The following is a 26463-nucleotide window of genomic DNA, read 5'->3' on the forward strand; positions in this document are numbered from 1 at the left end:
ACCATCGTGAACAATTCTTGTTGAATTCCTCACGATGGGCTAACTAACCTGCTTCATCCTTACCTATCATCCCTCACTGGTGCCCCGCCAGCGCATACAGTTGGAGCAAGCGGGATTATCATTCCAATATCATGTATTAAAAAAGCGTCCACGAGTATGACACTAACAAAAAAACACAGTTTGTATAAACAATTTATTTATTAATAATTTCTCACAGATTATTGCATATTTATTTAATACTGTTATATAAAATCTTTCACAACGTTATTATAAATAACAATACACACGTATTAGAAATTTTAATTTAAATTTTCTATAATTCAACCCTTTGAGTGCCGACGAGCGCCACCTCGCTCGTGCGCATTGCAACTGAAAGTGCCACGAGCGTCATAGCGCTCGTGGAAACAGTCGCTGTTTAGCTTGCTGTACAAAATATATTAAAATTGGATAATTTTTGGAGGAGATACAGTTTTTTTTCGAGACAAGGGTAAACGATATCAGCACGACAACGATTTCTTTGGCATTTTTAAGTAGATATGAGCAAAAATCAATGGCACTGAAAGGGTTAAGAAAAACTATTATAGGGAGGGAAGTTTATTAACGCAAAGAGTTACCATACCATTATCATCTATTAAAAAAAAAACCCTTTTAGTGCCATTGATTTTTGCTCATATCTACTTAAAAATGCCAAAGAAATCTTTGTCGTGTTGATATCGTTTACCCTTGTCTCGAAAAAAAACTGTATCTCCTCCAAAAATTATCCAATTTTAATATTATTTTTTTATACAGCAAGCTAAACAGCGACTGTTTCCACGAGCGCTATGACGCTCGTGCCACTTTTAGTTGCAATGCGCACGAGCGCGATGGCGCTCGTCGGCACTCAAAGGGTTAAATATCTTCCATGTACAGACAGCGAGCAGTTACAATTTTATTATATGTATTAATTAATGATGATAGATGATTGATTAATGATTGATTAAAATTTTATAGTGATTGGTCATATTTTATGGTCCCAAATATGTGTCTATGTAGACACATATCTACATTAGAGTATTGTAATAAGTCACAATAAAGGAATTTCAATGGAATTTTAGCTTTCATCTCGCATTAAGGTCGCTGGCTCAGTGCTCTCGAAAGGTGAAACGTCAATGCATATTTTGCATCATTTATATGTATATATATGTACACGTATAGGAAATTAATAAAATTGTAAATTACTCCTAAACTCACTTCAAATAAATCAATGATTAGCTAATATTTGCATTTTTTCAAAAATTATGGTACCAGTGGTTGCATATTTACAGGAACTATGCACATGTGTGTGTACGTGCGTGTGTGTGTGCGTGCGTAAGTGTGCGTGCGTGCGTATGTGTGTGTGCGTGCGTGCGTGCGTACGTATGTGTGTGCGTGTGTGTGCGTGTGCGTGCTTGTGCGTGCTTGTGCGTGTGCGTGTGCGTTTGCATGTACGTGTGCGTGTGCGTGTGCGAGTGTGCGAGTGCGCGCGTGCGTGCGTGCGTGCGTATGTTGTAGTAAGATAAGTAAACTCACTTCAAATAAATCGATGATTAGCTAATATTTGCATCGTTTCCAAAATTATAGTACAGGCCGACAGGCAGAGGGCGGCAGTTTACATACATACCAGTGGTTGCATAACCACTAAATGCATATTTACAGGAACCATGCACATGTGTGTGAGCGCGCGTGTGTGTGTGTGCGTGCGTGCGTGTGAATGTGTATGCGCACGCGTATGTTGTAAGGTGAAAGTGTACTGCCGCGAAAGTATTAAAAATATAGCAAATAAACTAAATAATAAGAATAAATAATCATGGTAGAAGTGACACTGTTTTTTCATGTACTTTCCATTGTGAGTGCACCGACGCCGACAACTTACATCCCACTTCCCCTCACTGACAACAGGGTTGTCACAGATTTTTACTCATTTCAGGGTTGCAAGATGCGAATTTTGATTTTTACCCAAACATTTTCATACAAACAAACATAAATCCATTTTTTATCTAAATGGATATAATTTTCAGTATTTTTACACTATCTTATTTTAATTATGTATCGTATATACCCGTACAGAGTTTACAAGTACTAAAACTATTACCCAAAATTTTCAAAAACGTTACCCAAGTTGCATGATGCGATTTTGTTTATGCAACTTAGAATGGTAAACAAGCTGACGGCCCACCTGATGGAAAGTGATTACCGTCGCAATAGACATAACAGAGTTACCATTTGATGAAAATGATTTATTAAACGAGTCAGTGTTGCCAGATAATTTTTTTTTTTTGCTATTTTGAGTAAAATTTTCCTATCGCACATTTTTTTTATAATACAGGTGGCAAATGAGCATGCTGCTTACCTGATGGTAAGTGACTACCGCCGCCCATGATTATCCGCAACGCCAGAGGCAGGTTTTACCAGAGGGAGACTTTGTAAAAAAATCGTTTGCTTGGCCACCTCTATCCCATTCACGTTTCTACCGTGAAGCAGTTGCGTTCACATGGCTGTGTTTCGGTTTAAAGGGTGGGCATATGGCAGTGAATTTACAGGGCACAGAGGAATAACACCCGAGTCCTCAGGAATGGCGACGCATAGGGTGTATCATGGGCGAAACAGTATACTCTGTTATGTCCATGGTACTGCTCATGTCTATAGGCGACGGTTACCACTGTCCACCAGGTGGACCGACAGCTTATTTGCCATTCTAAGTTGTATAAAAAAAAAATAAAAAGTTTGTTTTTGCCTACTCTAATGGGAGACAGGCGTGATCGATATGTACCTACATGTGTATGTACGTATATAGTTTAATTTTCATAAAAAAAGAATCACCCATATCGGTTTATAAATAACGAAGATGTGTTGTGAGGTAAACATAAAAATAATACAACCGAATTTGGACCTTTTTAACTCGATCGAAAAGTTATATATTGCATATTTAAATACTTCCTGAGGATTTTCAGCAATTATTATAAAGGATCATCTAACTTTTTTTTATACCACTGAGGTGGCAAACAAGCATACGGCCCACCTGATGGTAAACGGTTACCGTAGCCTATGAACGCCTGCAATACCAGAGGTATTACACATTATTGCATGAGGTACCTTCGCTCATTCTATTTCACTCTTCGACTCTGATCAGAGTACCTTGAGACTGATCTGAGATACTGAGAGACTGTCAGGAACTGTTTATGTAAGCTCATTTACCTCCTGACGATCATCAGGGACTGTATAAAGATTCAGATACGTCCTGGGTATCGTCAGGAATCGCTATGATGGCGCAGCTACCTGCCGAGCGATCAGGAGCTGCTATGAAAGTTCCGCAACCTCCTGGGGTGTGGTCAGCAACTTGTCTGATGCCCACGTGGGTCTTCTCCCGGGCCGCTGCGGTGGCACTTCCACGTTGTGTTGCCGGTACAAATGCTTCTTCCAGTAACAGCGGCGTGTGAAGAATGAGTGGCATATATCACATTCGAATCTGAAAATCGTTTATTGCATAAATATGTATGAGTAACAAATCGCTCTAGTCAATGGTTTTTAATGGAATGGTAACCCCGTATGCGCTAACTGGCGGGGCACCAGTCAGGGGTTATACATAGGTGACGATAGTCAGGTCATTTGGACCATCGTGAAGAATACATCTGGAATTCAGCATGATAGTTTCCAGGGAGACCATGTGGACCTAACAGGGTATATGGGGGGAAAGGGATTGTTAGTAATGAAGACTGAGAATCCTATTGCTAGCAATATACCCAACCAGGTCGACCTCCTCGCGGTTCTCCCTGGAGACTATCATGGTTAATTTCTGATGAATTCATCATGATGGGCTAACTGGCCTGTTTTCATTCTCATCTATCACCCTTCACTGGTGCTCCGCCAGCGTATCCCGTTAGCGCGGGCGGGGTTACCATACCATTTTCACCCATCAAAAAAAAAAACAGGGTATATTGCTAGCAATGTATATACACATACACACACATATCAAACGCAAAACAAACAAAAAAATTATAATAACAGGTAATCTATGTAACGGAATTATGAGATGACAAACATGGAAAAAAAACACAAACGAATTAAAAACTTCTCTTTTTTTGAAGTCGGTTAAGAAAAACGAGGATTAGCCACTCACCGCCTTATCTCGTTGTGCGAGTCCACGTGCCTGTTGAGTTTGGTGCGGTCGAAGAATTTGCGGTCGCACAGCTGGCACTGGAAGCGCTTCACACCCTCGTGGAAGCGGCGGATGTGGTCGGTGAGGTTCGACGACGTGTGGTAGGATGACGTGCAGAAGTGGCACTGGTACTGCTTCTCACCTGCAATATCATTTATTTATGTTGGACAAAAAGAAGGGTGAAGGACAAACCTGGTTCACTTAGTCCCCGCGTGCAGGTCTTTTGTACGCGTTCTCGTTCTCTCTTCTAAATATCTAACACTTGTGTTGATTTTGCTTAAGGTGTCACTGTATGTTGCGCGGAGATCGCGGCTGATTGACCAATTCGCAACTGGCGGAGATTTTTCGTGATATTGGCGGAACTTTATTCGCTCGACGCGCAGTTGGATTACAGACTGATTTTGTCCATCTATCCCCCAATGTGATCCCAGATTTGATAGGAAATATGGATAGGTAAGGAGGGTAGAAGGATATTGCGTTCGGAAATGTTTAAAGCATATACATATGATGAGATTATATTTACCAATTTATTTTACAACACATGGGGCAAACGAGCATGCGGCCCACCTGATGGCAAGTAACTACCTAAGCATATAACTTTTTAAAAGGCCGGCAGTACACCTGCAATGCCTCTGGTGTTGTGGGTGACCATGGGCGGCGGTAGTCACTTACCATCAGATGAGCCGTTTGCCCCCAGTGTTGTAAAAAAAAACCTACCGCCGCCCATGATCACCCACAACACCAGAGGCATTGCAGGTGTGCTGCCGGCCTTTTAAAAAGGAATATGTTCTTTTCTTGAAGGTTTTTTTTTTGTTGGATGAAAATGGTATGGTAACCCCGCCTGCGCTAACGGGATACGCTGGCGGAGCACCAGTGAAGGGTGATAGATGAGAATGAAAACAGGCCAGTTAGTCCATCATGATGAATTCATCGGGAATTAACCATGATAGTTTCCAGGGGGAACCGCGAGGAGGTCGAGCTGGTTGGGTATATTGCTAGCAATGGGATTCTCAGTCTCCATTACTAACAATCCCTTTCCCCCCTTTCTTGAAGGTCATGATGTCATATCGGTTGGGAAATACTGCTTTGTCTTAAATCCGCGCGTGCAAAGTAGCAGACAAAAAGCTAGTGGTCCAATAAAGATTTTACAATACAATTGGCCCGACCGAGAATCGAACCCAGTGCGCTACGCAAGGGATCACAATCTCACCTGTGTGTATCCGCAGGTGCTTGACGAGATCGTGCTTGTGCCAGGTGCGGTAGTCGCACCGCTCGCAGCCGTACTGCGGGGGGAGGTGCGACCGCGTGTGCGTGTACAGGGACGCGCGGTGGGTGAACACCTTGCCGCACATCTGTGGACATCATCGGACCCCTCTAGACAAGTGGTAAACGAAAATATCGATAGATAGATTGTCGCTACCGAGTTCGAGATAGAGAGAGATGGCAATATTTAGCGTTTTTTTTTATACAACTTAGAATGGCAAACAAGCTGACGGCCCACCTGATGGAGAGTGGTAACCGTCGCCTATAGACATGAGCAGTACCATGGACACAACAGAGTGTACTGTTTCGCCCATAATACCCGCCATGCGTTGCCATTCCTGAAGACTCAGGTGTTATTCCTCTGTACTCAGTAAATTCACGCCATATCCCACCCTTCAACACAACTGTTTCACGGTTGAAACACGAATGGGACAGAGGTACCCAAGCAATCGACTTTTGTACAAAGTCTCCCTCTGGTATTTATATATTCTTGTTTCTCGTGTGTGCACACACCGAAACGATTCTATGGGTAGATTAGTCTTTTTTCAACCAACTTTAAAAAGAAGGTTTTCTCTTTTATCCGAAAGGACACACTTCAGATTGGTCCCATACAAATTAAAAAAAAATGGTGACATACTAGCATTCCCATTGTTTTTTAATGTATTAAAAAAAATATCAATGTAATCAAATTATTTTTTTTTTTAATAATGAAGCCCATTTCATGAATAAAAAATTCTCTCCCCTCAGAATCTCCCTGTATATAATAATAATAATGCATGCAGTATCGAAAATGTATCTACTGACAAAACTTGGCAGTAGAAACATATTTATTGTGTACTAGCGGCCCGTTCCGGCGTCGCACGGGTGAACATTTTAACATTTTAAAAAGTGGCCATTAATTCTACGCACGCGATGGAAGCTTAAAAATGGAGTAACTTCTCCCGTTTTCCCGACATTTCACTTCACTGCCCTGCTCCTATTGATCGTAGCGTGATGAAAAGTATACTATAACCTGCCCAGGAGTATGAAGAATAATTGTACCAAGTTTCGTTAAAATCCATCGAGTAGTTTTTATTTCTATAACGAACATACAGATAGACAGACAAATATTTTACTGATTGCATTTTCGTCATCAGTATCGATCACTAATCACCCGCTGATAGTTATTTTGCAAATATATTTCATGTACAGAATTGACCTCTCTACAGATTTATTATAAGTACAGATGTATATTTATCTAAGTAGAGCGCACACTCACCTCGCAGACCCAGCTCTCGTTTTCCTTGTGCACACTCCGCTTGTGCTCCTCCGACTGTTCCCTGCTGGTGAACTTGACACCGCACGGTTCGCACTGCAGCCTCGTGAACTTGTACTTCCTCAGCCTCTTAGGTCGTCCAGTTTTCTTGTACGGGCCACGAGTCTTACGCACTTTTGCCACTTTCTTGATCTCTGTCTTGCTGAAAAAGTTCAATGTATGTAAAGTGCTTTGATACGATGAAAATTTCTGATAGAATATGTCAATAAGTCAATTTTATATTTCTTTTTATACTAATATTATAAATGTGAGTTTATTTGTTACCTTATAGCGCTTTAATGGCTTAAGCAATCATTATGACATTTGGTATTTAACGTGTTTGGTATGTGACGTGTTTGGTATATGATGTGTTTGGTATTAATGACGTGTTTGGTATGTGACGTGTTTGGTATTAATGACGTGTTTGGTATTAATGACGTGTTTGGTATGTGACGTGTTTGGTATATGACGTGTTTGGTATGTGACGTGTTTGGTATTAATGACGTGTTTGGTATTAATGGCGTGTTTGGTATTAATAACGTGTTTGGTATGTGACGTGATTGGTATATGGAAAGGCATATAGGCTATTTATCTCCTGACCATTAAATATAATTCAGTCACACAGAAGAAATTACAGGTAAAAGCTTGTAAGTTTTAAATATATAGAATATTTTCTGGCTTTTACCCATTTTTTGTATTAGTCTATGTATATATATACCGAGACTAATACAAACATATATAGTTGTAAATGCAAATACCATATGAGAATCAAACCCATAACTATCTAGTAAAGCAGTGTGTTAATTCACAAGACCACTACAAGTATACCTTTCATTAACATGTGGCGTTAACTTTATCTCCTTTGTTATTTCATCACAAATCTCATCATCCAGAGTTTCCTTTTTTACATCAACCTCATTTAAGTTATATGATACATCATTTAATTCATCATCGCTAGCTTCAATCTTGATATCGGTGAGGAGTTTCCTGAACATGTTGTCAGCATGTATACAAGTTGTTTTAAACTTGTGAGCGACAGTGAGATCAGTGACACATGTCTCACATATTTGTGAAGGTAAGCCGTCTTCTTTTGCGAACTGTAAATATATATTTATTTATTTATTCTTTATTGCACAATAAAATTTTGTACAAGTGGCGAGCTTAATGCTATATGGCATTCTCTACCAGCTAACCATTAGGTTTTTTTTTGTATATACAACTTACTTATAACAACAAAAATGGCAAACAAGCTGACCGTCAGGTCCACCTTATGAAAAGTGGTAACCGTCGCCTTAGACATGAGCAGTACCATGGACATAACAGAGTATGCTGTTTCGCCCCTGATACCCTCCATGCGTTGCCATTCCTGAGGGCACAGGTGTTATTCCTCTGTACCTTGTAAATTCACGCCATATCCCACCCTTCAAACCGAAACACAGCCATGCAAACACAGCTGCTTCATGGTTGAAACACGAATGGGACAGAGGTACCCAAGCAATCGACTTTTGTACAAAGTCTCCCTCTGGTGAAACAGAAAAACAGAAGGTAAAAAGGTAAAAACAGAAAGCATATGAAGGGCAGATGTGGTGAAAAAATATGTGAAATAATTATAGCAACATACTGAAATAATTATACATAATAATACATAATATATAACAATAAAATCCTTTATTACCAAATACAGGGTTGCACTGCTCCATATTTTTTTGCCCCGACTTACAAATTAGGGTAATATGTTCTTTGTATGCCAATTTATTTATTTATTTATCCAAAGTCCAAAATTTTTTATTTTTAATTTATAATTTTTAAAATGTTATATGTACAAAAACTAGTATTATGTATTTGTACATGCAGAATTAACAATATTAAGTTATAATATAAACATAATAAAACTAATGAAGAAAAAAGAAATGGAATAATATTATCTACTGCTGAACTTAGCCACCCCTATAAGGGAGGGTTTTGCTAGTAGTTGTTGCCACACTTGGCGGGCAGGTTGGCAACCGCAGTTAGGTTTTAGAGATGTTTTAAGAGGGATGCTGCTGCCCATCTCTCGCCCTCTCTTAGTCGTGATCTGACAAGGTATATTGCTAGCAATGGGACTGGTAGTTCATGTTACTAATGATCCCTTCTTCTCCTGCTGCTGAAGTTGGAAATTAGTGTAAGATACTGTTAAATGCAGATCTATTTTCAGTGTTTTTTTCCCTATGTATCTAGAAGTTTTAGTCAGTGAGAGAACTGACCTAATAGACAAAACAAACCTAAGGGTAGGGTCTTCCTTTACATATCTATACCAATTTTTTATGTATATAACTAGAAAAACTACTACCAAAAAAAAATTTTAGGCAAATATAATAACTTACCACAACTCCCGTACAAAATTCAATTTGACTGATAAAATCGAATTCCGTATCAAACATTCGACTCATGTTAGCTTTCCTGGCCATGCACACTCTGCAAGACTCTTTGATTCCGTTAATCCTCGGTAAGGAGTCGGGGAGAGTTGTCGTTTGCGTTAACTCCATTTCATCAGTATTAAAATCACACTATTTCTCTTACTTCAAATTTACAAATACGAATAATTTAAGAATAGGGGTAGGACACAACAATTAAAATAGTGTCATTTTTTATTCGTTATAGCATAACAAATATAAAGCCAATTCCAAAATAATACAAAAAATATAATTAGCTGGACTGGTAAATAGGTACTTTTTTTTATTTTTAAGACAACAATAGAAAATAAATAAAAAACTGTATAAATAATTTTATAATGTTAAATCACAGAAAGTCTGTAGATTGTCAAATGCACTGTCCATCTCTAATGACATTTGAGCGATGACGTTGACGTTAGATACTATTCAGTTATCAATCAGCAGTCAATCAAACGTCAATGTCAAATAATCTGTTGCCTAAGTCTGTGCTGTTGAATTGAATTCCAATTTGCGGTGACGCGTTTTGGTCGTTTTGTTAAAGAATCATTAAATATTAATATAAAGTGTCGTTTCGTTTTGTATCCATTCATTGGGACTGACGATAGTGACAGTTTACATTTAGCTACCCATTTTTTTATAATCTAATCTATTGCTAAAGATTTTATCAGTGCATTTTTATAACCAATACTCTTCGCTGCAGCGGCTTTTATATCTGTAAGTAATTTTATACATTTAATGAAAAACAACTTTAGCGATAGGGATAACGATTATCTCTTTTTATTCTACTGATTTTAATTGATTTTTATATATCATAACGTTGTAATTAATAATATATTTTTGAATATAAATCAATGTTTAATCGCGGCTTATTGATTGTCGTGTTTTCATTCGGTTATCTTTACGCACTATCGTCACGAAATTGACTTGTCGTTTATAAATAACATCGGTATTTTTTTATATAGTTAACAGCAACGTTTCATTAGAGTCTTGTTTACCTTTTGGATTCTAATATGTTAGGTGAAATGAGGACAAGTTTTACGTTCACCTCAAGGAATACAGTCGTGAATATATATTTTTTTAATTTCAAAATTCAGAAAGCTCTCAAGCTACTTTTAAAATATTTTTTTAATTGTGTGATTTTTAAATTACCTAAGGACTGACTCATAAATTATTATACTATAGTTTTTATAATATATTTTTTTTTTAATATTATAGTGTTCATTTTAGTCTACTTTCATATTATTTTGATATAATTAGAAATTGCATATTATTTATTGCTTTATTTCTTATTTATTAATTGACATAGATATATTATGTTTATTAATTATGCTATGTATTGAGAAACAAATTGTAGTGGAATAATAAAAAAAATATTTATTTATTTATTCATTAGTACATATATGTGTATATGGCGGACTTAATACTAAAAGCATTCTCTCCCAATCAACCATAGGGAAGTGTCAGAATACTCGAATGTGGTACTAATATAACTTACCTACTTCAGCACGCTCCCTTAACTCACGCTGTATAGTTATAATATTATAATTTTGTATATTAGCACACTGGGTTTCTAACATTGATTTGGCTTTTGCTGTCATAATGTTGTAAAAATTTTTAATGAATAAATAAAAATAAATAAATAAAAAATATTGGAATGGTAACCCTGCCTGTGCTAATACACTAGCGGGGCACCAGTGAGAGATGATTGGCACGAATGAAAAGGCAGTTCAGTTAGCCCATTGTGAGAAATACATTTCAAATCCAGCATAATGGTTTCTGGTAGAACTACTGGTGATCAACCTGATAGAGTATATTGCTAGCAATGGGATTACTCCTCTGCATTACTAACAATCCCTTCCCCCCCAGGAGGGATCTTGTAACTATTGCATAAATGTCAGAATGCGTAAGGATGTTTTCATGTAAAAACTACTGAATGGATTTGAATTAAGAGTGTTTTTTTTTAATGGGTTATAATGAAATGGTAACACCATCTGCGCTATCGGTATACACCGGTGGGGCACCAGTGAAGGATGATAGGTGAGGATGAAGCGGGTCAGTTAGCGCATCGTGACGAATTCAACAAGAATTGTTCACAATGGTTTCCAGGGGGAACCGTATGGAGGTCGACCTAACAGGGCATATTGCCAGCAATGAGGCTATCAAACTCCATTTCTAACAATCCCTTTCCCCCCGAATTAAAAGTGTTTTACCAGTGTATTTGAATTACTTTATATTACAAGAATATATAAAAAGTTCCGCATGCCAAGCTAATATGTTGCAGCATTTAGCATTGCAATGGATTTATTTTATTGAAAAATAGATAGATGGATAAACTCTTTATATGCATTAAGAGATATACATAAATTGTGACAATAGGAACAGAAAAAACGACATGACACCTAGTGTTTCTTTTATCTGTCCCATGTAGTTATTCCTCGGTCTTCCCCTTCCTTTTTTGCTTTCTATTTTTCCTTCTAATATGCTCTTAAAATAAATCGTCATGTCATATAAGGTGGCCCAGCATTTTGCCTCTTTTTTCATTTTCAGATACTGCCTGAAAAAAAAAATTAATGATATACCAAATATTTTAAATTTTATGATCAGATACTGCTTAGTATTTTGTATTTAGTATTTGTATACTATGTGGTATGGAAAAGGTTATAGGTTCCTTTTTATTCCAGTGATTCTACTTATGGTGTACTAGCGGCCCGTCCCGGTTTCGCACGGGTGGCATTTTTACATTTTAAAAAGTGGTTATTGTGACATAACGATAATAGTTGGACATATAGTGTCGCGAAGTTTTTTTGTAGTTATTGATATTTTCTTCAATATAGTAGAACATACTTTTGTTCTATCACCAATAGTTTCCGCGGAGCACGCGACGACAGATATTTTATAGCATTTTTTTTACACCTCGAGTGACGTAGCTAAAGTTTTAGTAAGGATCCCTAATCTTTTCTAGCAATAAATATAGCCTAAGTTACTCAGGGTGAATGTAGCTTTCTAATGGTAAAAGAATTTTTGAAATCGGCCAAGTAGTTTTTGAGTTTTGTAATGAATAATTACAAACATACACACAAAAATATAAATCTTTCTATAATATAATCTCTTTATAATATTAGTGTAGATGGAGTACAACAGCTGTACCATTTAAACAAATAATCGTACGAATAACTGTTGAAGTATAGTTTATTGTGAACTCTATATAGCAACCCTAACTTTGTTTATGGTATTAAAAAAAAAAACTTCTTGTGTCAATGACAGAACTAAAAAAGGTTGTTTTTTTTTTTTATTTCTCTTCTCCATCGTTAATAATCTATTTAGTTGACTTGTAATAACATATTTAGTTGACGTGTAACAACAATAATAATAATAACAATAACGTTTATTGTGCCTGTGTTGCCTTCAATCTGTTTTGAATGGTGATATTTTGTGATTTGATAACAATCCTCATGATATCTCGTTGCAGTTTATCTTTCGAAAACATACTATTTACTACAAACACATTTATAACAACATTAATGCAGGCAAAGTCCACGAAAACTGTATCACATTTATCGTGTAAATAAATAATGATGATTCGATGGTCGCGCCATAATGTTTTGCATTCCTATTTTAAACAATTTCTAAATAAAGTGGGTTCTAGCAGAACCAGTGTTGCCCGACCTTTTTTGTGCCATCGCCCACTAGAACATTTCTAACATTTTTATGCCCCCATACATAATTGTTCCCGGCAAAGTTTACTTGACGACTCTAATCGCCCAATTGATATTTTGGTAACGTCAAACGAAATTATACCTAATAAATATTTAAAGCATTTTTTTTTTATTTACTCTTTTGTTAAATTTGGCACCGATATCTACTCGTAGTATTGCATTTAAATAGCCTGGGGCAAGGAGGTTAAAATCGTCTCCCCCCCCCCCCCCCTTAACTACCAAATTGGCCCCCCGTGGGGCGTGGGCCCCACATTGGGACACCGTTCTAGACCCTAAGGAATCACCAGGCATCAATAGGCATTGTTCAGTTACAATTTTCCTTTATTTGTAAGATAAAATAGGTATCGTATAGATGTCACCGTGTGGTCCTGGCATAGAATGGGCCACCCCTACCTTTCCCGTGGGTGTTGTAAGTAGGATTGCCAACTTTTTCTACAACAAATAAAGTATATTTAGATCTGAGAAGAATATTAAACGGTATTTTAGAAAAAATAAACAGTAATTTATGTATTAAATGTTTTGAATACATATTTCTTAAAACTTATTGCACAACCTATTAATTTAGTCTTTTTTTTTTTAAATAAATGCGAATCTCATTTTTTATTAAATTAATCTGCACTGAGCGCCCTCTGACTGAATAAAAAAAATTGTGTGAGCCTCTAACACTTATAGTGTAAAGCATTTTGATCCTTGAAACAGTATTTTGTATACTTTATTTTTGTTCCACAGTAAAAAGTATAATGTAGTGAAAAACAGTATATAAGTGTTTTTAACAGTACAATTGGCAACTCTAGTCGTAAGAGATGACTAAAGGAACTTTATTGTCAAGAGATAGGCAGCTACGTCCCTCTTAACCCTCCTTTGCATGCTTTTTTTTATACATACATATCTGTCACGTCTGTCTCCCATTAAATTAGGCAGAAACAATGGGACGTCAAATGCTTCGATTCAAACAAACCTCTTTCGCTTCTTCCACATTCATCAATCTTTTCATACACGCTCGCCGGTTACGGGTACTTTTTTTATTGGTAAAATAAATCAAGGTAATATAATTCATGTTCAAAATTAAAGGAAAAATGGTTAATAAAGTAAATTTGACAGCTATGTTTTAATTTTTGCAATGGACATTAAAAAGGTATCCAGACACGATCAATTTAAAGTGAACTTGGTCTTTTATATAATTTTTTGGCATTCGATGTTATGATGGAAATTTCCACCGTTATGCAAAGAAGAGTTAAAATATCACCAAAAGCCTAACTGCGATTGCCAAACTGCCTACCAAGCCCGCCAATTACTAGTAAAACATTTTAAGAGACCCATGTCCAGCAGTGGACAAGTAACGGCTGATATGATGATGATGATGATGATGATGATGATGATGATAGCATGCTACAACAAATTTATTTTTAAATCTAGAACTCATAAACATAGCTGTTTTGTTTTTTTTTTTTTCGTTATATTTGATAATGTTGTTGACTTTTAATGGCATAAACATTATGTCTCTCGCCTTATCTACAAAGGTCGCGGTCCGTTCGAAACATAAAATAGAAGATTAGATGAAGTTATTTATAGTTTTATAAGAAAATAATAAAAAAAAATATGTCTTTATGTTATTATCTAATCAGTTTTTGGTGGCTCAGGTGAGCGGTTTATAAATCTTTAAATTTTTTTTTTTTCATTTTTAAGCGATTTCGTAAAGAAGTGAGTACTCAATTCGGCTGATTTTTTTTTCGATTGTGTTATGATTGTGATGCCATCTTTTCTTTTTATAACATAGGGGTCAAACGAGCATGCGTCCCGCCTGATGGTAAGTGACCACCGCTGGCATTGCCGCCCATGATCACACATGAACAACACCAGAGATATTGTAGGTGTGCTGCCGGCCTTTTAAAAATTCGGAAATACTGCTGCTGGAATTTGATTCCAAGAAGTGGTTGTTTTGTTGAATTTTGTAGCGATTTTTTGAATTTTTAGCGAATTCTGTGACAAATGAAATTGCTTAATTTGTTTTTTTTTTTAATACGAGGTCTGTCCGGAAAGTTCGTATAAAAGTGTTCTGGAATGCGAGAAAGAGGAGTGGGGAGGCCAGGTAAGCGCAGGACCCCTTCCTTATGTCCCTAACAATGCTTCAGTTCTGGTCTGACCGCCGTGCGGTGCGAACTGGCTTGTCACGCCATCTGTGAAGTTACCTCTTAACGAAACCCCGTCGGCATGGAGCCCGCTTCCGTTGAAGAGCAGCGCGTCGTAATCAAGTTTCTCTCGAAACTCGGCAAGAATGGCCGTGAAATTTTTGCCGATCTCAGAACAGTTTATGGGGATGATGCTGTGAAGGAACCAACCATCCACAAGTGGCTAAAAAGATTCAGAGAGGGCCGAGAAAGCGTTCAAGATGACCCACGTTCAGGACGTCCTTCCACTTCACATTCCGACGAACACAGGCCAGACAGTTGATGGAAAATTCTACGTCGATGTGCTCAGACGCCTCAAAGCTCGTGTGGCACGAGTTCGTCCAGAATTGGCGCGAGAGGGGCGTTGGATTCTTCACCACGACAATGCCCCTGCCCACACCTCTCTTGTTGTCCGTGAGTTTTTGAGTAAAAATTCCATTACGGTGACCGAACACCCCCCTATTCGCCGGATTTGGCCCCGTGTGACTTCTTCTTGTTCCCAAAAACCAAATTGGTACTTCGGGGGCGGCATTTGGGGGACATAAATGAGATAAAAAAAGCTACGACGGGGCAGCTGAGAAACCTACAACCAGAGGACTTTCAAGGAGCCTTCTCACAGTGGAAACGGCGTTGGCACAAGTGCATTATGTCACAGGGGGAGTACTTTGAAGGGGATAAAATTGATTTACCTGAATAATTGTAAAATAAAATTTTTAAAAAACTTTTATACGTACTTTCCGGACAAACCTCGTAGATGATAATGGAACGGTAACCCCGCCTGCGCTATCGGTATACACTGGCAGGGCACCAGTGAGGAATGATGTGTTACGTTGAAAGCAGGTCAGTTAGCCCATTGTGACGAATTTCACTAGAATTAACCACGATGGTTTCCGCGTGGAGGTCGACCTGATAAGGTGTATTGCTAGCAATGGGTTCATTAGACCCCAAGACGTATACAATTGTATCGTTGTATTTGTAAATTGTCTTGCTTATTTCCTATATTGTATAATGCAAGTAAAGTATACTCATTCATTCATTCATACTAATAATCCCTTTCCGCCTGTATATTAATATTTTATATGTATAGGGTTGCCATTCGTCCGGGTTTCCCCGGATTTGTCCTAGTTTAGAGGGTATCCGGGGAGCTTCCGGGCAGGGGCTAGTCCGGGTTTAAAAATTTAAAGTCTTGGTCCGTTTGCGACTCACGTATTGTCCCCGCACGCCGCGGTCAACCGATGAAGCGACTCGCTAAATTCACCGCCATTCTAAATAATTATTAAAATAATTTGTAAGAAATTTTAATAAGGTTTTGTTTTGTTAGGTATATTTAAAATTATGATAAAAGATGACTAAATGTAATTTAAAGTCTGAAAATAAAAGGTGATTTATGACATTTTTTTTTTATTTACGGATATAATTATGTATATAATTAGCTTTACATTAATGTTTCTAACGCACCACCCACCCATTCAATTTTTTATTCCTTCTACCCAAAGTTTGTCTGGAAGAGATTGCTAAGCAATAAGACCGCCTTTTATACAACACTATGCTTATTAAAAACACATCAACAAGTCCTGTAATATTGGTGCAATAAAGTGTTGAATAATAGATATTAGAACTAGTCTTAGAACAAAACCAAGTAATGCGTCTAAAATGGCTTCTCCACACGCATAAAATTTCGTGAGAGCGCATGAGTATCATTATGATCAATACGGGTTCACCTTCACCCAGTCACCTGACTTATCAGGAGGACGGGCCGTCATTGGACCGACATTGGCAGGTTCGAAGGCTATCGCTCGAGGGTCACAGAGGTCTGTATCAGGAAGCGTTGCTAGCTGGCCTCTGGTGTTTCAGATTTCGACTTTCCAATCGAGAAGGGTTGGCGGTTCGGCGAAATATCGCCGCAAATATAATTATTTTTATAATCGTTTGAAAATGGAATGGTGAGAACCGCCTGTGAACAATAGGGGGGGATAGGGATTGTTAGTAATGGAGACTGAGAATCCCATTGCTAGCAATATACCCAACCATGTCGACCTCGTCGCGGTTCTCCGTGAAAACTATCATGGTTAATTCCTGATGAATTCATCATGATGGGCTAATTGGCCTGTTTTCATTCTCATTGATCACCTTTCACTGGTACTCCGCCAGCGTATCCCGTTAGCGCAGGCGGAGTTACCATACCATTTTCACCTATCAAAAAAAAAACCGCCTGTGATCGATATACCTTAGTTATCTTCCTGGTTGTTATTGTTATGTTAGTCCTTAACTCTCCACTGCTGACCATAGCCTGTTTCTCCCATAAGAAGGGGTTTGCCAATAGTTGATATGCTTGGCAGGCGGGTTGGTATTTGTATTATGGTTGGTATATATGGTTTCTGGTCATGGTTTAAGAGGGACGCTACTACCCATTCCTAAGTACTACCAATTCCTCCATTATTCGTCTTTTACGACACCCACGGGACTTTTCCCGTCCCGGTTTCGGGTGGTCTATTCTATGCCTGGAGCGACACGGCTATCTTCCTGGTTGATTCTGATTGATTCGTCACTATGGGCCAACTGGCCTGATTAGGGGGAAAGGAATTGTTAGTAATGGGGTCGTTGTGTTCCCTTACTGTAGTTAATTCTTGTCAAAATAGTCACGATGGACCGACTTATCTGCTTTCGTCGTCACCTATTATTTCTTACTGGTGTTTCGCCATACCGTAGTGTATACCGATAGTGCGGTCAAGGTGACCATTCCATTTCACGCATTAAAATGAACTGACTTGACATTATCCACGTCTATCTCTTCCAGACCTGAACGATACGGGCTTGATTTGTAACATTAAAAAATTCTAAAAACGCGCGCAATTCATTTTTACGCACGAAGCTGAAATAACATGATAGTGAGATTCTAAACCAGCCAATAAGAAATCATTTTAGCGGTCAGGTGGTACAGTAGTCTCGTGCGTGCCGGCAAGATGGCTTCGCTCCAAAACACGAAAATATATTTAATCTGAAAGAAAAAAAAAACTTGGGTCTGAAAAGGCTATCATCCCTCAATGGTATCCCGCAAGCGTATACCGACAGCGTAAGCGGGTCACCATTAAAATTAAATACAAATTCATCTTTTCAAATAGACTTGTAAATCATGATATTTTTAAAATCTACTGCTGGGTTCGGACGGTTGTTATCTGTTCAGAAGAGAAGAAATTCAACAAATACTCTTTTATATCTATGTTAACATTATGTGTATTTATTTAAATGTACTATGTCTAAAATTACACGGTCGTTAAAAGCCCGTGCATGATCGACCTAACACCATGCACGTTTGTCGTTCAAGTAATCGTTTAGTGTGCTAGGCTTTGTTCATTAAGTGATTTTTTTTATAACAGTTTTAAATTTATTAAAGGGCAGATCCAAAATATTTTTCGGTATCTTATTATAACATTTAATTCCTATGCCCTTACTGACTTTTTCTAAACGATACTTGGGAACAGCAAGTTTGAGATAGCTGTTTTTAAGAAACATGATCGTGTGTGATTTTTTTTACCAGTCACAAGATCTGCTCTCGATTGTGTTGTGACCTCAAGACAAAGCTTTTATGATATTAAGACCTTTACATTTAAGCCTTCAACTTGTTTATAATTCAGTTGTGTGCAAGCAAGTTGATTTGAAAGGTGTCTCTGTGCAATTGAAACGAGAAAGGCCATGTTAAAGTGGTTTCGGGTTTTCTTTTATATACAATTAAGAATGGCAAACAAGCTGACGGCCTACCTAATGGAAAGTGGTAACCGTCGCCTATAGACATGAGCGGTACCATGGACATGACAGAGTATACTGTTTCGCCCATGATATCCCCCATGCGTTGCCATTCCTGAGGACTCAGGTGTTGTTCCTCTGTACCCTGTAAATTCACGCTATATCCCACCCTTCAAACCAAAACACAGCCATGCAAACATAACTGCTTCACGGTTGTGAGTGTTCTGCAAAAAAACGAATCTTTTTCGATAAAGTCAACTTGGGATAATGTATGAACTATAACGATAACCCATGGGGGGGTAGGGATTGTTAGTATAGGGGTCAGACAGCCCCATTGATGTCAATATACCGTATAAGGCTGACCTCTGACATAGTTCTACTTGGAAACCTTGGCTCATTATTAAATAATTCATCACGATAGGTCAACTGACCTGCTTTCATTGTCACCTATCATTTCTCCCTGGTATATCAACAGCGTAGACAGGGTTACCATTTCCTTATCATCTATTAAAAACAGGCATTTAGAAGTTATGGGGGAATAAAGAAAATCACACTGGCCGAAAACATTATGCTTTGTTTTTTACTACATAAAAGATTTTTTTTCCTTCGTCTACGCTGGCCTTTACACTTGCCTATCGTGATCAGATAGACCATACGCTATCTGTGGGAGGAGTCAAGAGTTCGGAACCGGTGTGTGTACTTGAGGCGACTTATGCAACTGTACTGCAGTGACGTCAAACTGCATCATAGTAAGGGTGCGTTCACACCGAACACCGTCGCCCGACCATAGACGTATAGTTCGTTTCAGTAGAACTTATTGTAAATGTAAATAAAAAAAATGGATCCGACCCTAAACAGTTTCTTGATGTTGACTGATTTCAAACTACATAAACGTCGATTGCTTGGGTACCTCTGTCCCATTCGTGTTTCAACCGTGAAGCAGTTGTGTTTGCATGGCTGTGTTTCGGTTTGAAGGGTGGGATATGGCGTGAATTTACTGGGTACAGAGGGATAACACCTCAGTACTCAGGAATGGCAACGCATGGGGGATATGATGGGCGAAACAGTATACTCTGTTATGTCCATGCTACTGCTCATGTCTATAGGCGACGGTTACCATTTTCCATCAGGTGGGCCGTCAGCTTGTTTGCAATTATAAGTTGTATAAAAAGAAAACCTGGGGGAAGGGATTGTTAGTATTTGAGACTAAGAGTCCTATTGCTAGCAATATACCCAACCCGGTTAACTTTCACCGTCGTCTCCCCTGGAAACCATCGTGCTGAATGCTAAGTAAATTCATCACGATGGGCTTACTGACCTGATTTTTTCGTTTTCATCTATCGTCCCTCACTGGTGCCCTGCCAGCGTGTACGGTTAGCGCAGGCGGGGTAAAGCACCAGTGAAGGATGATCGATGAGAATGAAAACAGGCCAGTTAGCCCATCATGATGAATTCATCAGGAATTAACCATGATAGTTTCCAGGGGGAACCGCGAAGAGGTCGACCTGGTTGGGTATATTGCTAGCAATTTGATTTTTATTCTCCATTACTAACAATCCCTTTCTCTCCAGGAATCAGGGATTATGGGGGCGGACACCAGTCTATGAGAACAGCCCACCTGGCTACCCTATATGTCTGTGATCTACTCTATCTATCGATTAGCAATCTATCGTGCTTCATAATACATTTATTTTTGACAATTAGCAATCTGTCACGAAGTGATCACGCAGTGTTTGTTTATCTACATCTACACTAATATTATAGAGAAGAAAGATTTGTATTTTCGTATGTATGTATGTTTGTAATGAATAAATACAAAAACGACTTTGCCTATTTCAAAAATTCTTTCACCATTAGAATGTGACATTCACCCTGCGTAACATAGGCTATATTTATTTATTATTTATTTCTAGAGGAAACCGCGTGGAGGTCGACCTGATAGGGTACATTGATAGCGATGGAGCTGTTAGACCTCATTACTAACAATTCCTTTCCCCCCTATAAGTTTGGTTTTTTTTTACGGGTGAAAATGGTATGGTAACCCCGCCTGCGCTAACGGGGCACCAGTGAAGGGTGATCGATAAGAATGAAAACAGGTCAGTTAGCCCATCATGATGAATTCATCAGGAATTCACCATGATAGTTTCCAGGGGGAACCGCGAGGAGGTCGACCTGGTTGGGTATATTGCTAGCAATGGGATTCTTAGTCTCCATTACTAACACGTCTCCATAACTTTCCCCCCTATACGTTTGGTGTGAACACGGCCTTACGGATAAGATAAAGTAAGAACTTATTATCACAACATGCGATCCATCTGCTCGTCACGGTCACGCCAGGGTCTAGGTTATCTATGGTCATTTAGCGAGAGGTTATCTTGTTTATTGTTTAATTATCTTTTTTACACGTATGTTTAACGAGTGATTAGGCAATAAGTTGGATCAGTGCGCGCAGAGTGCGAGGTGAGTGATCTGGTTTAACCTTAAACCTTTGCGTGGCGTGGTACATGGGTGGCGCCGTCGAAAGAAATTGTTAACGAAAAACGTGCCATTCTCACTTGATCGCCGCCGAAATGAGGGCAACATATTTGAGGGTATTTACTTTTTATCATTTTCCGACTATGTTTTTATGTTACTCTAAAATTATGTTATTTATAAACCGGTTTGGTTTTTTTTTTTTTTATTTGAAAGCATATATTTTCACGTTGATAATATACAATATAGATATATATAAATATGATTGGGACTTTGAACCACAAAATTAATCTGCTTCAATCGTTAAAACCGGTTATTTTCTTATTACATTCTAAAGCATGAATGTATTCTTACATCCTTATTCACTGAAACTAAAGCCTCCAAACCTATTCTAAGACTTATACCAAAGGGAAACTTTATACAAAAGTCGTTTGTTTGGACACGTCTGTCCTATTTGTGTTTCTACCGTGAAGCAGTAGTGTTTGCATGGCTGTGTTTCGGTTTGAAGGGTGGGATATGGCTGTGAATTTACAGGGTACAGAGGAATAACACCTGAGTCCTCAGGAATGGCAACGCATGGGGGGTATCGTGGGCGAAACAGTATACTCCGTTATGTTCATGGTACTGCTCATGTCTATAGGCGACAGTTACCACTTTCCATCATGTAGGTCGTCAGATTGTTTGCGATTCTAAGTTGCATAAAAAATTATAAAAAAAAACCTATTGTTTGTCGAGTGTCTTGTCATTTTAAATAGAGAAATTACCGCAAAATAAAGAGACGTCACTTTAATGGTTGAAATAGTGATGTTTTTATGAATAAAGTTAGTTCTTAGTTTTACGACTGTATAAGATCCAGATGTATTGTTAATAAAAATCAAATTGCCTTATCTATGGTCACAATACGTGAATGCATTGTGACAGTGGCCTTCAATGGTCTTAAGTGACCGATATTAGGTCAGTACTGGTCGCTAAGGCTCGAGTTGCGATCACGACCCCGAGTTCTTTATGTTATGTTATATATATATAGTATTAGAAGTGAACGTAAAACCAGAGGGCCTACCATGAAATGTTTTCCGAAATTTCGGAGCCAAACGATACACAAATTTGATGTTAAAATTACATAATACATGCCGTTTGGAAATATTAAAAATGTTAAAATATTGTTCCTTTAGACTTTTGCGATAGGATGTATGACGAACGAAATGTTAAACTCCATTTATTGGTCCGATTTTGGTATAAACAAAAACACGAAATTGAGTCCGATATTTTATTGCTTTTTTATTTTCATTCTTTTATCTCTTTTACTGTTTATTATATGTATGTTTTTTTTTTATTGTAATTTGTGTGCTGTAAGTAATGTAAATAAATTATCTATCTATAATTATATTTTTTTTTATGCAACTTAAAATGGCAAACAAGCTGACGGCCCACCTGGTGGATAGTGGTAACCGTCGCCTACAGACATGAACAGTACTATGGACTTAACTGAGTGTACTGTTTCGCCCACGATATCCCCCAATGCGTTGCCATTCCTGAGGACTCAGGTGTTATTCCTGTGTACCCTGTAAATTCACTGCCATATCCCATTATATATATCCGGTTATTGTTAGTAATGGAGACCAAAAATCCCATTGTTACTAATACACCCAACCAGGTCGACCTCCTCGCGGTTTCCCCTAGAAACTATCATAATAAATTTCTAATACGTTTATCATGATAGGCTAACTGGCCTGTTTTCATTCTCATCTATCACCCTTCACTGGTGCTCCGCCAGCGTATCCCGTTAGCGCAGGCGGGGTTACCATACCATTTTCATGCAATAAAAAAAAACTATGTTGTATCCCTTACCTCTCTGACTTGGTTTTTAGTTTTTTTTTTCTACGTACACACATTTGACTTCTTCAGTTTTATTTTATGTATGAATATAGATGACGTATTGTTAGCAAATAGCAAAATATTTACGTACCTCTCAACCTTGACTGTCTATATAAGTTACATGTCGTTGTACCATAAAAACAAGAGGTACGCACTCGACCTACAAGAGCCCTGTAGTAACTACATGTTAGACTTTACTTACTTATGTAATTGTGAGTTTTTTTTATTTTGCTAGATTTAATCTATGAATTTTTTTTCAGCCTTCTAACTGTCCACTGCTGAACATAAGCCTCCCCCTTGGGGGGTTTGCCAGTAGTTGCCATGCTTGGCACAATAGCCTTTAGCTGTCCACTGTTGAACATTAGCCTATACCAGAGTGAGACTTTGTACAAAAGTCGTTTGCTTGGGTACCTCTGTCCCATTCGTGTTTCATATGTGAAGCAGTTGTATTTGCATGGCTATGTTTCGGTTTGAAAGGTGGGATATGGCGTGAATTTCCTGGGTACAGAGGAATAACACCTGAGTCCTCTGGAATGGCAACGCATGGGGGATATCCTGGGCGAAACAGTATGTGTGTGTACTGTTATGTCCATGGTACTGCTCATGTCTATAAGCGACGGTTACCACTTTCCATCAGGTGGGCCGTCAGCTTGTTTGCCATTCTAAGGTGTATAAAAATAATACCACTTTGGGGGGTTTTGCTAGTAGTTGCCACGCTTGGCTTGCGGATTGGCAACCGCAGTCAGGCTTTAGAGATGTTTTAAGAGGGACGCTGTTGCCCATCCCTCGCCCTCCCTTAGTCGGCTCTTACGACACCCACGAGAAAGGAACGGGTGGTCTATTCTATGCCGGGATCACACTGACCGACTCGGGACGAGATGAGAATGAAGACAGGCCAGTTAGCCCATCGCGATGAATTCATCAGGAATTAACCATGATAGTTTTCAGGGTGAACCGCGAGGACGTCAGGTCGACCTCCACGTGGTACCCGCTGGAAACCATCGTGATTATGTCTTGTGGAATTCGTCACTGTGGGCTAATTGACCACGCAGGCGGGGTGACAATTCCATTCTCACCCCAAAAAAACGTTCCACCGAGGACTGTTCTTCGACTTCTCAACCTCTGATATGGTGTCTAGGTATTGTATAGGATTTGAGTATTCGAACGCTTTGCCGATATACATGTAAATGTGTTTTTAAAAAACGATACCTCGATACGTCGATGTCACGTCGCATGCGCAGCGCTCGTAACAGGACAGACAACCTGTATGTACGAAGCGACCGATTATACGAAGGTTGGTACCGCTAATCAGTCACTCATCGACTGTCGCGGAACGCAGACGTGTCTTTAAAAAAAAGTAATTGTTGAAATTCGCGTGTGTTGAAACGCGTGTGATTACAATCTATTTATTTATCAGGAATAAACGGAAAGCGGCCCGGCATTGCTTCGAAGTGAGTGCGTATTGATATTATAAAAATTTTATTTTACAATTTATGTAAATAAGTTCGCGTTGTCCGGGCGAAAGTGTGTTTGTTCCGTCTAGCGTACGGCCGGTGTTGCCAAGCTGGGCGGAAAAGGAAAAAGTTTATTAAATTTCAATTAATTGTCTCTGGTCAGGTTAGTGATCCCGTTGCCGCGTTCTTTGCACTATTCAGTTTGGCGTACCGTTAATTTTGTCTATAAATAAAGAATATACAATTAATATATTTAAATTAATTCCTAATGGAGTTTGTACGGTCTACCTAAGTAAATATGGCGTGCTCTTTTCGCTAATTACATTTAAACATTAACTCAATGTACTCAAGGTATCTATTTGAATGACAGCAGCGATTATTTTTTGCGTGGAATTATACCAGTGCATTAAATTCAAATTATAATCGTCTCTATTCAAATATATGGTACTTGTTTACAAGCACTTTTATTTTACATAGTCATTTTTTTTTTTCTATGAACGCTGAGTTCGGAAAGTTGTTATCTGTTGAGAAGAGCCCGCAAGAAACTCGACAGTTACTGTTTTAAATCTCTGTTAACATTATGTGTATTTATTTAAATGTACTATGTCTAAAAACTGCATGGTCGTTAAAGGCCCGTGCATGATCGACCTAACACCATGCACGTTTGTCGTTCAAGTAATCGCTTAGTGTGTGATAGGCTTTGTTCAATAAGTGTTTTTTTTTTAATAACAGTTTTAGGGGGGAGGGGATCGTTAGTAATGCGGGCTACCAGTCCCATTGCTAGCAATATACCCTGTCAGGTCGACCTCCACGCGGTTCCCCCTGGAAACCATCGTGCCGAGTTCCAGGTGCATTCATCACGATGGGCTGACTGACCTGCTTTTTTCATTATTCACCTATCATCTCTCACTGGTGCCCCGCCAGCGTATACCGTTAGCGCAGGCGGGGTCATCACTCCATTTATCATCCATTAAAAAAAAAAAATAACAGTTTTAATTAAAAGGTAGATCCAAAATACCTTTCGGTATCTTATTATAACATTTAATGGACTTTCCCATTAAATATCTGTTAACTTTTTCTAAACGATACCTCGGAACAGGATGTTTTAATTTGTATCTAGTGTTAAAATTATTAACATTGTTTATAAAAGTAACAAAAAGTTCAACAAACAAGTAATAATAATAATATAATAATAACTTTATTGTAGCTAAAAGTCGGGTACACAATTTCTTATACAGTGATTACTACACTAGGCTCGCAGGCCTGTATCGTAGTAGTCAGTGATTGGCTAATTTAGTTCACATTTATTGCCATTTACAGTCCGGTTCCTTATTTTTACAATTTTATTATTACAATTTTATCATTTAGGTACTCGAAAATTAAAATATATTTGAAATGAAATAAAAAAAAATTAAATACATAACTAAACAAGAAAAAAGTGTAGAACAAATGTATTATCACAGCTTATTCTGTGATGTTCACGTCTATTGGCGACGGTTACCGCTTTCCATCAAGTTTTCTTTTTAATGGATGATAATGGAATGGTAACCCCGCCTGCGCTAACGGTATAGGCTAGCGGGTCGCCAGTTAGGGATGATAGGTGAGAATGTAAAGGCAGGTCAGTTAGCCCACCGTGACGAATACGCCTGGAATTCAGCATTTTGGTTTCTAGAGGGGCCACGTGGAGGTCGACTTGGTACGGTATATTGTTGGTAATCCGCATTACTAACAATCCTTTTACCTTTAATTTTTGTTCAAATGGGCCGTCACCTTGTTTGCCATTCTAAGTATTATGTAACTTAAGATTGTGTTCCAAAAACGAAAACTGACTTCACTTTGTAGTAAAACCAGTTATTTTATTTTAAAAAACT

General features: G+C 38.4%; 2 protein-coding genes across 5 annotated transcripts in view; one reads left to right on the top strand and one right to left on the bottom strand.

Annotated features, from left to right (window-relative positions):
* Window positions 1–177: 177 nt before the first annotated feature.
* On the bottom strand, window positions 178–9554 carry LOC113510165 (zinc finger protein 2-like). The gene is made up of 6 exons (XM_026893613.3): window positions 9095–9554; window positions 7560–7828; window positions 6696–6894; window positions 5385–5526; window positions 4136–4316; window positions 178–3484 (listed from the first exon to the last, which is right to left on the bottom strand). Exons 1-6 carry the CDS (start codon window positions 9254–9256, stop codon window positions 3316–3318), a joined length of 1122 nt encoding a protein of 373 aa, XP_026749414.2. The 5' UTR covers window positions 9257–9554; the 3' UTR covers window positions 178–3315.
* A 162-nt stretch (window positions 9555–9716) lies between these two features.
* Window positions 9717–26463, top strand: part of LOC113510056 (ATP-citrate synthase) — a 60613-nt gene continuing 43866 nt past the window's right edge. The window contains exon 1 of one of the 4 annotated variants that reach the window (XM_052901356.1): window positions 9717–9877. The gene's annotated coding sequence lies outside the window, so the exon portion shown is untranslated. Of the gene's footprint in view, window positions 9878–24429; window positions 24594–24736; window positions 24756–26463 lie in introns of those variants that run through there. The other 3 variants (XM_052901354.1, XM_052901355.1, XM_052901357.1) reach the window with 3 other exon arrangements.

Source organism: Galleria mellonella, unplaced genomic scaffold (assembly GCF_026898425.1).
Source record: "Galleria mellonella isolate WM207_F2 unplaced genomic scaffold, CSIRO_AGI_GalMel_v1 utg778, whole genome shotgun sequence".
NCBI classification, from domain to species: Eukaryota; Metazoa; Arthropoda; class Insecta; order Lepidoptera; family Pyralidae; genus Galleria; species Galleria mellonella.